At 38.8% G+C, this 13,018-nt stretch overlaps 1 protein-coding gene across 1 annotated transcript in view; it reads right to left on the reverse strand.

Moving 5' to 3' along the window:
* PDE4D (phosphodiesterase 4D) overlaps positions 1-13,018 on the reverse strand; it is an 854,127-nt gene that overhangs the window by 216,238 nt on the left and 624,871 nt on the right. The window contains exon 2 of the mRNA XM_034656261.1: positions 9,787-9,978. Within this exon, the coding sequence (XP_034512152.1) occupies positions 9,787-9,978 (192 nt within the window). The remainder of the gene's footprint in view (positions 1-9,786; positions 9,979-13,018) is intronic.

Consider the following 13,018-nt stretch of genomic DNA (forward strand, 5'->3'; position numbering starts at 1 on the left):
AGAGCCACTCTCTCTGCCTGCTTTTAACTTGTCTGCTTCCAGTGGGAAGTTGTAGGAACTGACACCCTACAGATGTCTATCGACATAAGTGTCCACTTATCAATGACAACACGCTTTTCTGCACGAAGGTTAAGAAAATGCCTGAAATCGCAAGACAATTAATGGAAAGCTGACACAAAACCAGGGAGAAACTGTGATAGGCAGGTGGGATATTTGCACTATTTCTTAGGCAAATCTCACTTGAGCTACCCAACGAAGTGCCAGGAATCTGATAGCAAAGTTCAGTGTTTGATATTTTTTACTTGGTTTTTCTAAAGAAAAAACACAGGTCTGGTTGAAGGCTTTCTTTGTCCATTTTTTTAATAGCATATCTTTAAATGTTTCATATTGCATGGGTTTAGTGAGAATGAGTTACTCATACTCCCTAGTACCTCTTATCTCAAGAAACACATCCCATGAATGTTCCAGCACTGGGATTACTTTTTCTTATAAGGCTCAGACAACAGTACAGAAGGCATCGAGAACAACTTGGTAAGGATCTAAGACTGACAAGCAAAATAAATATTTAAAGTCACTGATATGGTAGTGAAAACAGGGATATATATATAGGAATTTTAATATTGACTAAGTCTCCTTTTCTATCAAGAATTTACAAAAAAATAAAAAATGACAGGAATGCATGATACCAACAAAAGTTTGCTCTTATTTTCATGGGCCTATGGCATCTTCAAACAGTACCCTGGTATGGAATAGGCACTATCAATATTTTCTGAATGAGGAAAAGCATGACACTCTCACTTAAAAATGCATCAATTAATGTACTCCTTTATTTGGAATGTGGTCAAAGACACAGATAGGGCATGTCTCTTAGGAATGGACTGTCCTCTTTCTCCGAGCCTGTCACCAACTGCCCATTCCTACCGCCCATCATTAAAATTAAAAATTCAGATAATTTTCATTCTCTAATACACGGCAACATGGTTTTCATTTTAGTCCTCCTTAATACACAGGGGAAAGAGCACTGGGGAAAAGAAACAAATGAGAGCCACCAGGTCCGGTGTCTACAACTGGTAGAACTGGAACCTCTTTTGTAATGGCCACCTGCCCCTTACAAGTCAAGGGACAGGAAGAGCCAATAATTTTAACCCGATTCACTCACCTAGGGCCACTATGCACTGACAGCACTGATCAGGCTACTGTGCTAGTTTCTCTTATTGAAGATGGTTTTCAAAATTTCCTAAATTCATTTATTTTATTTTACTCACAAATTGCTCTGAGGGGTTGTGTTCTTTGTACACACTGAAAAATAAGCCAGTTTCTCCTTCACCGAGGTTGATCCAAGTCTGTTCTCCACAGGGGTCTGATGACTCACAGAATTGTGGAGTGATCACTTTTATTTTAAGCTACCCTTTCTTCTTATTTTTAAAAAAGTAGATGTTACTCTTTGTTAAGTATTATGTCTAAGGTAAAAGCATAGCTGCATAATCAAACATTTTAGAAGCTTAAAATAGCTCATCTTCACAGTGCCTCTTTCTCTTAGGTATGGAACTTAAGGAACACTCAGGTGACAATTTTTTCTGTTTCTTTTTTTTTCCTCCACAGTTACACCTAGAGTCCAAACACCGAGGAACATACAGGATATGAAGGAAATTGGAAAATTGCACGCTAAATATTAGGGCAAATTCCTCTGAAGGTGTAAAAGATTGCAGTAATCTTATCACAGAAATAATGATTTTTTTTTTTAAGGGACTGAAAGAGTGATGGCAGAGAAGAAACAGAGGGAGAGAGAGAGAATCTTAAGCAGACTCCACGCCCAGCGCAGAACCCAATCTGGGGCTCAATCTCACAACCCTGAGCTGAAATCAGAAGTCAGATACCTAACCAACTCAGCCACCCAGGTGTCCCAGAAATAATGAATTTTTAATGTTTGGTCATTCTCCTTTTCTTTTTTCCACGTGGTTTAAGAACTTTTTAAGACTAATATTTACCTCTCCATGTCCCCTAAAACCTCAAGATATATCTATTACTTTGACAGCAATAATCAAGGGGTATCAGAACACATAACTTAATTAGTAATTTAAAAGACTGGCACACAGTACAGTGAGACCCAAACACAGACACCATCTTGTTGGAGTAATACAACAAATTTAGCTCGTTAGTTTTACCCTATGGCATCAACAAACATGATCATTCAAAATGTCAGAAAAATAGAACTTCCTTTTTTTGATTTTTTTTTTTAAGCATGAGATTAGAAACATATAAAAGGTGGACTTGGCTGATATGTTTAATTCCTTAATTCAAAGATTGAGGAAGTATGTTTAACTACTTTATAAGTATTATTTTTTACCACTCATGGGACTCCTGTTTCTTGTGTATGTTTTTTTTTCTTGTTGTTGTTTTGGTTTCTTGAGACAAAAATAAAATGACCTCAGTGACTGGACAAAGAAGTGGAATTTTTTAAAAAGAGAAGAAAAAAAGTAGCAAAGAAGGTATTCTAGTAGCTGACAACCCAAGAATATTCTGCCAATAAAGTTCTTGGTATTTAATGGCTAGTGTTAGTGTCTGCTTCAATTCTCTAGAGTAATCATAGTAATAGTGGCCAACCTACTGCGAATGGAAGAAAAAGCCTGCTTTATCTGACTCATTATCAAAATAATATTGCTTTTAACAATAATAAAAGATTTTGTCTACTTGGGGTCCCAACAGAATTAGAAACAGAACAAATTCTCTACTCTAGAGCTCATTAAGAAGTTCATAGCTTTGAATCTGTCAAGTTGTTTTTTTCTTTCTCTTAACAAAATCTCTCTTCACACAGACATTTGATTTAGCTCCAATCGTAAGGACAGGTATAAACACCCCAACACAGAGGTTCTCAGACTTTCTCAGTTCACAACACTCTTAGCTTCTCAGTAATTGTTGACGGCAAACCACTGGCCAAAAGAAATAATGAACAGTTCCAAATACTAAGTAGTTAGGTCCAAACTGTTGAATAAGGTTTTGTCACAGGAGTTCAGCGCCTCCTGAGGACTACACAACTTCTCACTTTGGAATAAGATCGGATGCTGTCTCCCCCATATCCTGTTTCACATTGATTTTGGTGCAGCACCTGCCTTTGATCACAGCAATCATGAAAAACTCAGTTTTGCAAAGCTATGGTATCACAGAAAGAAAAGTAATGACCGAAAGTTGAAACTGGGAACTATGTCTAGCTATTGGTTCCCCAGGTGATTGACAGATGTTTTGATGTTTCCCTTAATAATATCCCAGGTAGCCATGGGAGTTCCTGCGGTGCTCCAGGGGCCTTGGCACGTGTTTTGAGGACCCTGACCCTGGTCTTATTACCCTCATCCCACGGATGATGGGATAAGAACTCCATAGTCATGAAAATTCAGGAATTAGGGCAGAGATTATGTGGCCATGATACCTTTCCATGTTTAGATCATGTTAGAGAATTCTCAAATGGTAAATCAAGGTGAAGAATGGAGATGGACTCACTGGTGTAATAAGTTCTAAAATCTAGCTAGGTGGGACTACAAACTTTTCATGTAGATCCCGGGAGGACTAGAACTTATGTAATGCAACCTATCTTTTTCTTTCTTTCTTTCTCTCTTTCTTTCCTTCTTTGTCTCTTTCTTTTTTTAATTTTGTTTATTTATTTGAGAGAGAGAGAGAGAGAGAGAGCATGTGCGAGTGCACATGCACAGGCAGGGGGAGGGGCAGAGGGAGAAGCAGACTCCAGCTGAGCAGGGAGCTCCATGCAGGTCTTGATCCCAGGACCCTGGGATCATGACTTGAGCGGAAGGCAGATGCTTAACTGACGGAGCCACCCAGGCAACACTTATTTTTCTTTTTTAGAGGTCCCCTAGTAAGGCCAAAGAAGAATAATGCAACATGTAGCAGAAGAGATGAACAGACACATAAACAATCATCCTTCCTTTTTCAAACTCAGGACTAGGGGCAACTTCTACTCAAGAAGTGGCGAAGAAGGGCTAGGACTGAAAACTCACATTAGGGGCTCAAGAAGTGGAGAGGGAGTTGCTAACTGCTAAAGAAAGGGCAGAAATTTGAGAAGAGGATGAGGGATAATGTCCGTTACCTGAGAGAGCGTGCACACGCGGCATTCCAAAGGACTGACCAATGTGGTCTGCACTTCTATAGGATGCTGGGGACTAATGAGCTAGACTGCCAAGTGGGCCCCAGTTTTCTACGGTATACTGAGTCCACTCACCTCCTTCTCGTTGCCCCTTCTGCACCTTTCCTTCCATCTTCTGTATATATAAGTATCTAAGTATGGATAAAGAGCTACTTGCATTGCCTCTAGATTCTCTGTTAATGTTTATTCAGCAGAAGAGAGGGGCTAGAACGCCCGTTATCCAGGTGAACTGAAAAACTTTTTAACTGGTATGCCAGGTACCTTATCTCCAATAAAGTCATAGTTTTATGACTAAATTCTATTTGTCTTGTCTCTGATAATTCTCCTGTTAAAATTCCCAGGATATCTGTATATTTGCAAATACAAACAACATTACATTACTGGAAGGAATGCAACAAGAAAATAACTGTTATTCAGAAGTTAAAACAATTTTAAATGCATTTTGAGGAACTTTAAGAGGGAAACAGCTGCACACATTTTATTTAATTATTCATTTATTCTGTAATTTTCTTCGTGTTTCTTCATGACAGTATGTGGGCAACCTTCCGCTATATAGTCATTTCTATGGTTATAAAATACCTTTTACTATTAATGGTAGTTTAAATTCACTTTTCATTTCTTTATTTCTCTATGGTACTATGCTAATACTTAACATTTTCCTCTTTCTTATTATTCTTGCTAATGGGGACACACTGAACAAACTATGTGGCAGTCTTCTAAGCAGAAGCTGCCAGAAATTTCTCTTTTGCCATATATAAGCTCATTTTTTAGATGCTAAGTTTAGCCTCATCCTGTAGACTTGTATATATTTTCCAAGAGTCAGTCATATATTTTCTTTATTGCTTCCTTGACACATTTGAGCTTTTATTTAATTTTATTCTTAAAATATAATTAAAAACCAAATTTTCATAATACCAAGTAATCCATTTGGTCAAAAGAACTTGGTCAACAGTGACTTCTATGTCTTAGCAGTTTCTGCTGCAACAGTTCCCAGCACTTTGTTTATAATGGCATTATCAACATAATGTTCTAGAAATGGTCAAAATGTTTGCTTTCCTTCTTTTTTTTTTTTTTAAAGATTTTATTTATTTGACAGAGACAGACAGCCAGCGAGAGAGGGAACACAAGCAGGGGGAGTGGGAGAGAAAGAAGCAGGCTCCCAGCGGAGAAGCCTGATGTGGGACTGGATCCCGCAATGCCCAGGATCACGCCCTGAGCCTATGGCAGAGGCTTAATGACTGCGCCACCCAGGCGCCCCCTTGCTGTGCTTTTAAAAAAGTTTAAGCTCTGAAGACCTTGGATCTCTTAATTATAAAAGGGCAGAATGATGTTCCTATCCACAGGACTATGCAAAGTATCAAAGTAATCAAAGTATCAATTTGCAGATGTGAAAATACTTGCCAAAGTGAAGGGTGACATACACAGCCAATGATGCTATGATTATCATTATGCCCATAATTAGTCTTATTTTCTCCCGATGTCTCCACTATTTAATTAGTATCTATTTATAGAAGATAGGACGATGACAACCCGTCCATTAGGAAGCAATTATTTTCCATCTCACTTTCTCAATAAATTAAATAATTATATTTCAACCTAAAGAGCATTTAAAAGTTCTCCAAAACACTTCATTCACACAGATAATCACAGACCTTCACAGACATCAAAATACTGTTTGTATTTGAGGTTTCTAGGAGGTTTTCTCAATGGAAATGTTAACTGGAACAATAAATATAAAATCATCGAAAGTGATTAAGATATATGATGATGTCATTCCCTGTAAAGGACAGCTGAATTACAGACACTGAATAATCTTCCCAGCATTATCAGGAACTAGGTGAGATAAGAAAATAGAGGTTTACATGTGGCCACGTGTGGAGTCAAATGAAGAGAAGGCATAATCCTTCACGTATAGAAGAGATGTGTACTATCAGATTAAAGACTAAAATAGTAATTATTTATTCTATTCACCTTGCTTCTCAGAAGAGAAACTTGATCTTCCTGGTAGAAAGTATGCTTTCCAGGAGCCTATAATCTTATTGCTCCAACGTAAACATCCAGGGGGAATGAGAAAGCTGAACAGGTCAAGACACTATTTTTCAAAAATTTATAGAGTTCCATTAGGGCATGATTAAATTTGTCATTCTTACAGGAGTCCAATCAGATAAAGAAACTCTTGAATAGTACAGGGGAACATGAGGTTATCCTTCTAAGTTTGCTTTGGAAAGAAAGGCACCGTTTAAATATGAAATACAGACTTTTCATAAAACGCACGGAAAATTTAATCTTTACTAGAGGGTCTAAGAGAAATAATCTATACACTGGTATCCAAAAATCAATTTACTGAAATTTTAGAAAATAGATAACATCACTTGTCTATGACTTTTCTGAAGTTAATCCCTTTACTTGAGCTCATGATGGTTATTTTTGTCAGCAGCTACGGCTCCATATTTAATGTCCTCTCCTTGCCTCAGCTCAAGTGTCTTCATTCAAAGAAATTTTTCCTTGAACCTCATTCTCCCTGAAGCAGCTTCAGTCCTCTCTCCCCTTTAACTTGTCAACTCTGAAAGAGATGCTTGCATCTGCTGATATCTGCTTTGAATTCACTCCTCAACCCAGTGGGCTTCTAGTTCTATTATCTTCACTCAGCTGTCAACCCAAACCTAGCAATTACAGAAGGTAACTGATTCTTCTAATTTCTCCTCATCCTTTGGACAGTTGTTTCTGCTCTCTGCTCTTGTCCTTTAACTGTAGGCTCATTTCCCATAGAGTCCTATCCTCATCATGTAAAACCCAAATCCATTATCTGCCATCATGTTGTCCACTCTCTATCCTGTGTTCCTCATGTCAACATCACCACTCATTTACTTGTTCAGGGTGAAAACTTCAGCATTCTTTTTGATTCTCCTACCCACTGGCTGTCCCCCAACACACACACACACACACACACACACACACACACACACACACCATCTTGTAAGCCTCCTGCCACCAGACCAACTTCATCATCCCACCTCCACTTCCTTCACCTGGGCCTGCATTATATTATGTTTAACCAACTTCGTTTCTACAAATTTCAACATGATCTACTTGCCCATAGTCACTTCATTCTGTACAATCATTTAACAATAGAGTAATCAGAAGCAATAAAAATAAAAATATGAGCATATCAAATCCCAGCTAAAAACCTCTGTGACTCTCAGGTCCCATAGACTATATTCACATCTTCTTTCTCTCCTGCCACCTTTCACTATTGCCATCAACCAGATTGTCACTGTTTAAGTGAGCCATGACACATTATGCAAATGTTGTCTCCCTTAGCTCCCTTTCCCTGACTGGCAAACTGTTCTCCTCTCCGCGCTCCCACAGTTTCGTAAATGCCTCAAGGATGGTGCTCAGCATTTTTTATTACAAGGCCTAAAATGTCAGCCCCCCCATTATCTGCAGACTGGCAGCTTTGAACACACTCCATTTGCTCAGTAAGGGTTTTCATTATGTCTGAATGAGTAAATGAATATCTTGAATTTCAAATGTGAGAATATGGGAGAAAAATAACATAGAGACAGGGCCATTAGGAAAAGGAAGTTGTTTTGGGGTGAAGAAGAATGGACACCATTGTCCACATTATACAATGAATTAATGGTGAATGTATGCTAATAATGAGCATAATAGTTGAACAGAAAGATAAATTCCCAGAAGGCACTAATGCTATAGATCTGGAGTTCACTTACTAATAATGAACATGTACTGATGAAGGATTGTGAGGTACAGCTGAAGAAGAAAGTACAAATTTGCAGAAAGCATTTAAGTGCTACAGATCTGGAGCTCAACTGAGGTTGCAGGATCAGAGATACTGAACAGTATGTTATCTGATGAAAGCTGATAGCGGAACCCATACACAAAAGAGTTTTCCAAAACACAGACCAGAGGTCAGGGGCTCTACTCTGGGAAAATATGTTGCAGGGTGATAAAAGATGCTGGTGAAGAGGCGGCTTGTGAGCAGGAAGGAAGAGAGGCCACACAGTGATGAAGCCCAGGAGATGAGATGCACCTTGTATTTCCTCTAACGACTGGCACCATTCCTTCCACCCTATGGGTGACTGAAAAATATTAAGTTAATGGATTTTCTGAGGTCAATATGAACAGAAGATAGATTTCAGACTATGAAGGCAATGCAACGTGGTAAGGAACCACAGAGAACAGATGTAGACCTGTGGGACACAGGCAAGAGGGTAGGGAGACCTAGCACTGACTGAAGCAGCTTCCCTGCCAAAAAAGCCGAGAAAAGCAAAAGTAGATTGAATATTTTTGGAAAGATGGTCTAGGTCTGTGCATAATGAAAGGTAGGTGGTGAGACACCTTTACCTGTAGCTCACAGGGACACACATTAGGGCTTACAGGTCATCTTTCCCAGTAATTACTAGATCTGAGACCTGTCGTTCCATGAGATGATTAGTTAACTGAGATCAAGAACCCTATCTTACAGATTTCTTATATCTCCTGCAGTGCTTCAAACAAAGACAGCTACAAAATAGGAGTTTAGTAATTCAGTATTTGGATCAAAATGACTGCAGTTTAGGTGTTCATTCCTGGAAAGAATATAGTATTGTCACATTACAGCTATTAATAAAATGGCAATCAGAACCATAGCTTGTGAGAAATGGGTAAAACACGATTTCATTTAGACCTACTGGGCGTACGTTGATCATCTGTCGGCATATCAGGAATAACACCGGACCCTCAGGGACCCCACACCATCTAATTCCTACATGATGAATTGCGACCTGTACTGAGTTTTTGAGACGGTGTTATGAAAGACGGTGAATGTTACTGGACTGATGTCCAGATGCAGAGGAGGAAAGTGGAGACCGATCTCTACAGGGCCACAGTTACAAATGACAGCACATGTATTGAGTGGGAATAAGGTCCTATTTAGGAGCCTCCGGAAATTAGAAAACTAACGAACACAACAGTAAACACAAAAATGGAGTGTTCTGAGAAAACGAGTTAGTGACTATATATGATCTGCAAACCTGCTTATCAGTTTTAATTATTTTCCAAGCTGTGCCATGTCTTCAATGATATTCACATCTGTCTAATGTTTTCAGTGCTTGCCTCTAGGGATTAATATTCCAAAAATGGTTTAATTTTAGCAAAACCATCCTAATATCTCTCAAATGATATGGCAAACCAGTGTAAACATCTACAGAGTACATTAACTGAGATATATTCAAACTGCTATTCATTCTATTATCACAAGGTTTTCAAACTAAGTTCAAAGCATTTTGAAATATTAGGAAATGTTCACGTGGCTAGGAAGCTAAAACTCAGGTCCTACATGAATATAAGCTAATATTTTAAGTATAAATGTTTCCATTAAATATTTAATTCTCACTTTTCTCAGACAATGTATTCTCTGAGAAAATAAATGTTTCTTTTCAAGAGTGACAGGGTACTCAAGTTAAATGCACCATTTATCTTCAGCTTGTATAATTTTACTCACTGTTCTTTCGAACATAGAGAATGATGCAGTTGAACAAATGTCATTGGTTTTCTTATCATCAACCGACCAGATAAATGTACCTGATTTTCTATAGAGGCTCCCTCTTCCCTTTGCTCATCATTATACTTACATATCACTGGCAATGGAGGAGTTCCGGGACATAGACTTTGGAGACAGGTCATAATCACTGTCGGATCGATACAGAAAGGACTCACGACGTTGACTGTGGACAAAGTTTGCTTGGAGAATTAGCCCAGATCCTGGGCTGGTCATGGGATCCAAGGGACTCCGTCCCGCAGATGTGCCATTGTCCACATCAAAACTGTGAAAGAAAGAGAAGGAATAACATTGCTATGAATGCTTGCATATTGATATTTTAGTAAAAGGAGATTTCAGTTTAGGAAGTCAGAGTGGGAACGTTTACAGCCTGATTCCTGCTATTAAGAAATGATAATATTAAAACACACCAAAGTAAAAAAAGACACATGACTTCATATTCTTGTCTTCCTTAAGTTTTGAGTACTTCTGTTAACTAGATACAAGACATGTGTCTCTCTAAACTCGAGTTAAAAAGTAATCATTCTGGGGCGCCTGGGTAGCACAGTGGTTAAACGTCTGCCTTTGGCTCAGGGCGTGATCCTGGCATTCTGGGATCGAGCCCCACATCAGGCTCTGCCACTAAGAGCCTGCTTCTTCCTCTCCCACTCCCCCTGCTTGTGTTCCCTCTCTCGCTGGCTGTCTCTCTCTGTCAAATAAATATAAATTTAAAAAAAAGTAATCATTCTGCAAAGAATAGTTCTACTAAGTGCATTCTACTAAGAAACAATTCTATTAAGAATAGTTCTGGGGCGCCTGGGTGACACAGCAGTTAAGCGTCTGCCTTCGGCTCAGGGCGTGATCCCGGCATTCTGGGATCGAGCCCCACATCAGGCTCTTCTGCAATGAGCCTGCTTCTTCCTCTCCCACTCCCCCTGCTTGTGTTCCCTCTCTCGCTGGCTGTCTCTATCTCTGTCAAATAAATAAAATAAAATCTTTAAAAAAAAAAAGAAAAAAAGAATAGTTCTACCAAATTTCTTTTAGGAAAAGAACAAATACATAGCAATCCTGTAACGATATGGGTTCAATTCAACAAGTTCCCATTATATGCCTAATATCATCACTTCTCTAAACCTGGGCTTTCTCCCCCTCATGCCTATACCCATCCAAACATGAATTTTTGCTGTATTCACTTCCCTCCAACCCCAAAGCCAATATGTTAAATTAGGATTTCATCAGCTCTCACCTACATTATTATAAGAGACTTTAAGTTAGTCTCTTGAATCCATTTTCCACTCTGTACCATGTGGAGAGTTTTCTTAAAGTGTAAATCTGACCATGATCTTTGTCAGTAGATCAAAACCTTTCAGTAGATCACTATTGTCCTCAGGATAAAGTCCAATTTTAGTATATGTGCTGCCGAAGCGAGCACTCAGGATAAAGTCCAAATTTCTTGGCTAGACTGACAGAGTTTGAACTATCCATTTTCAGTTGCAATTAACCATTTTTCCAACCTCAACATGCAACCCTCTTTCATCAGCTACTTTATGCTCCACTCATTGAACCACACCTCCTTGTCTCAGGCCATCATTACCTAATCTTCTGCTCCCCTGACTACTCAACCCTCTTATCCCCCCACCTCATCATTACTCATCCTTGAAGAATTAACCTTTACCTGAAAGGCTGCCCTGATGTCCCACACCTTTATGAGATGACTTTCTCTCTCCCAAGACATCTTTGTTCCCTATTGGTAGCATTTACAATGAACTGAAAATGCTTACCACTTGGTCTCCATTCCTAGACTGTGAGCTTTCTGAGAATGGAGACTCTGAGTGTTCTTAGCAATTCACATGGACCTCAGAAACCTTTACTAAGAGGTATGGATGGGGGCACCTGGGTGGCTCAGTCGTCAAGCATCTGCCTTCGGCTCAGGGCATGATCCCAGGGTCCTGGGATCGAGCCCTACTTTGGGCTCTCTGCTCCACTGGGAGCCTGCTTCTTCCTCTCCCACTCCCCCTGCTTATGTTCCCTCTCTCACTGGCGCGCTCTCTCTCTCTCTCTGTCAAATAAATAAATGTAATCTTTAAAAAAAAGAAAAAAGAGGTATGGATGGATGACTGAATAAACAGAAGTCACTATGCTGGGCAATACAGATTTTAGAGTTGGGAAAAGACAGAGCACAAATGCACAGTTCTTAACGTCACAGTCATTACAATTGAGATAAGCTTTCTACAAAGAGCTTTTCTAGTCAGATATCAACCAGTATTAAATCAGGTCTCATGCATTCTTATGAGTGGACTGTAATAGCTCAGATAGCCCACTAAGTCCACGGTTTAAAAAACGGTTGAATGAATAAACAAATGCAAGTTTAGTTATTACCAATGTTTTTCCCACTACAGACTTTACCCAAACTATTAGATAGCTAATTTAAACCCATTCTTTTACTTTCTCCATCGGAGTTATTAATAAATAGTGTTATGACCCAAAGATTGGAGGCCAAAGTGGAAGATAAGTGAAGGGTTTGATGTTTCATGAATCACCTATGAGTCTATAAGTAAATAAGAAACACTGACTTTAAACTAATCCATCTAGTTAAAAAAAAAAAAAGGAAAACTCATAATCTTGCTTGGCCATTCATAAACAAGTTTTCCAATTTAAATTTTTTTTAAGAATTGCATCACATTGTAGATGCATTTATTTGGTCACAAAAGACAATGAAAAGTTCTTGACTTGAACAGACTTATTTTATAGACACGGATACCAGCTCCTAGAAAAGTTAACTGACCAAAGTTACTGAGCTAACTAGATTTAATTATCTACTGTTCCTGCAGCTTTTCCAGCTCTAATGAATAATTATGTAAACCATAAATGTATGTTAACAACTGTGACATGCAAGCAGATGACATCTGTTTCACCTGGACAAGACACTTTATGCATGTGGGACTTTGGGCAATCCTGAGGAAGGCCAGAAGGGGAAAGGATTGCCAATCATTGACGGACTTATTCAAGACCTCAGGCAAGCTCTTCTTGGATATGCTTAATTAAATAAGCACTTATTAAGCACCTATTATGAGCATACTGAGATACAAAAATAAAAGTGATAAGATTAATCCAAGCTGGGTTTAATCCAGACTTCTGAGAAGTTTTCATATAATAGTAATATTTAAAGTGGGCTTTTGAAGGCATTTGGTATTTAGCTGAAACGCACTAAAGTCCTTTGAACAGGAAGAGAAAAAGGGGAGATTTCTGCTCTGGGGACAGTCACTGAAGCTCTTCAGTATGAGGAGGACCTAAAGTGAACACTTAAGAAAATGTTTATGTCAATT

This window comes from Ailuropoda melanoleuca, chromosome 3 (genome assembly GCF_002007445.2).
Source record: "Ailuropoda melanoleuca isolate Jingjing chromosome 3, ASM200744v2, whole genome shotgun sequence".
NCBI lineage: Eukaryota > Metazoa > Chordata > Mammalia > Carnivora > Ursidae > Ailuropoda > Ailuropoda melanoleuca.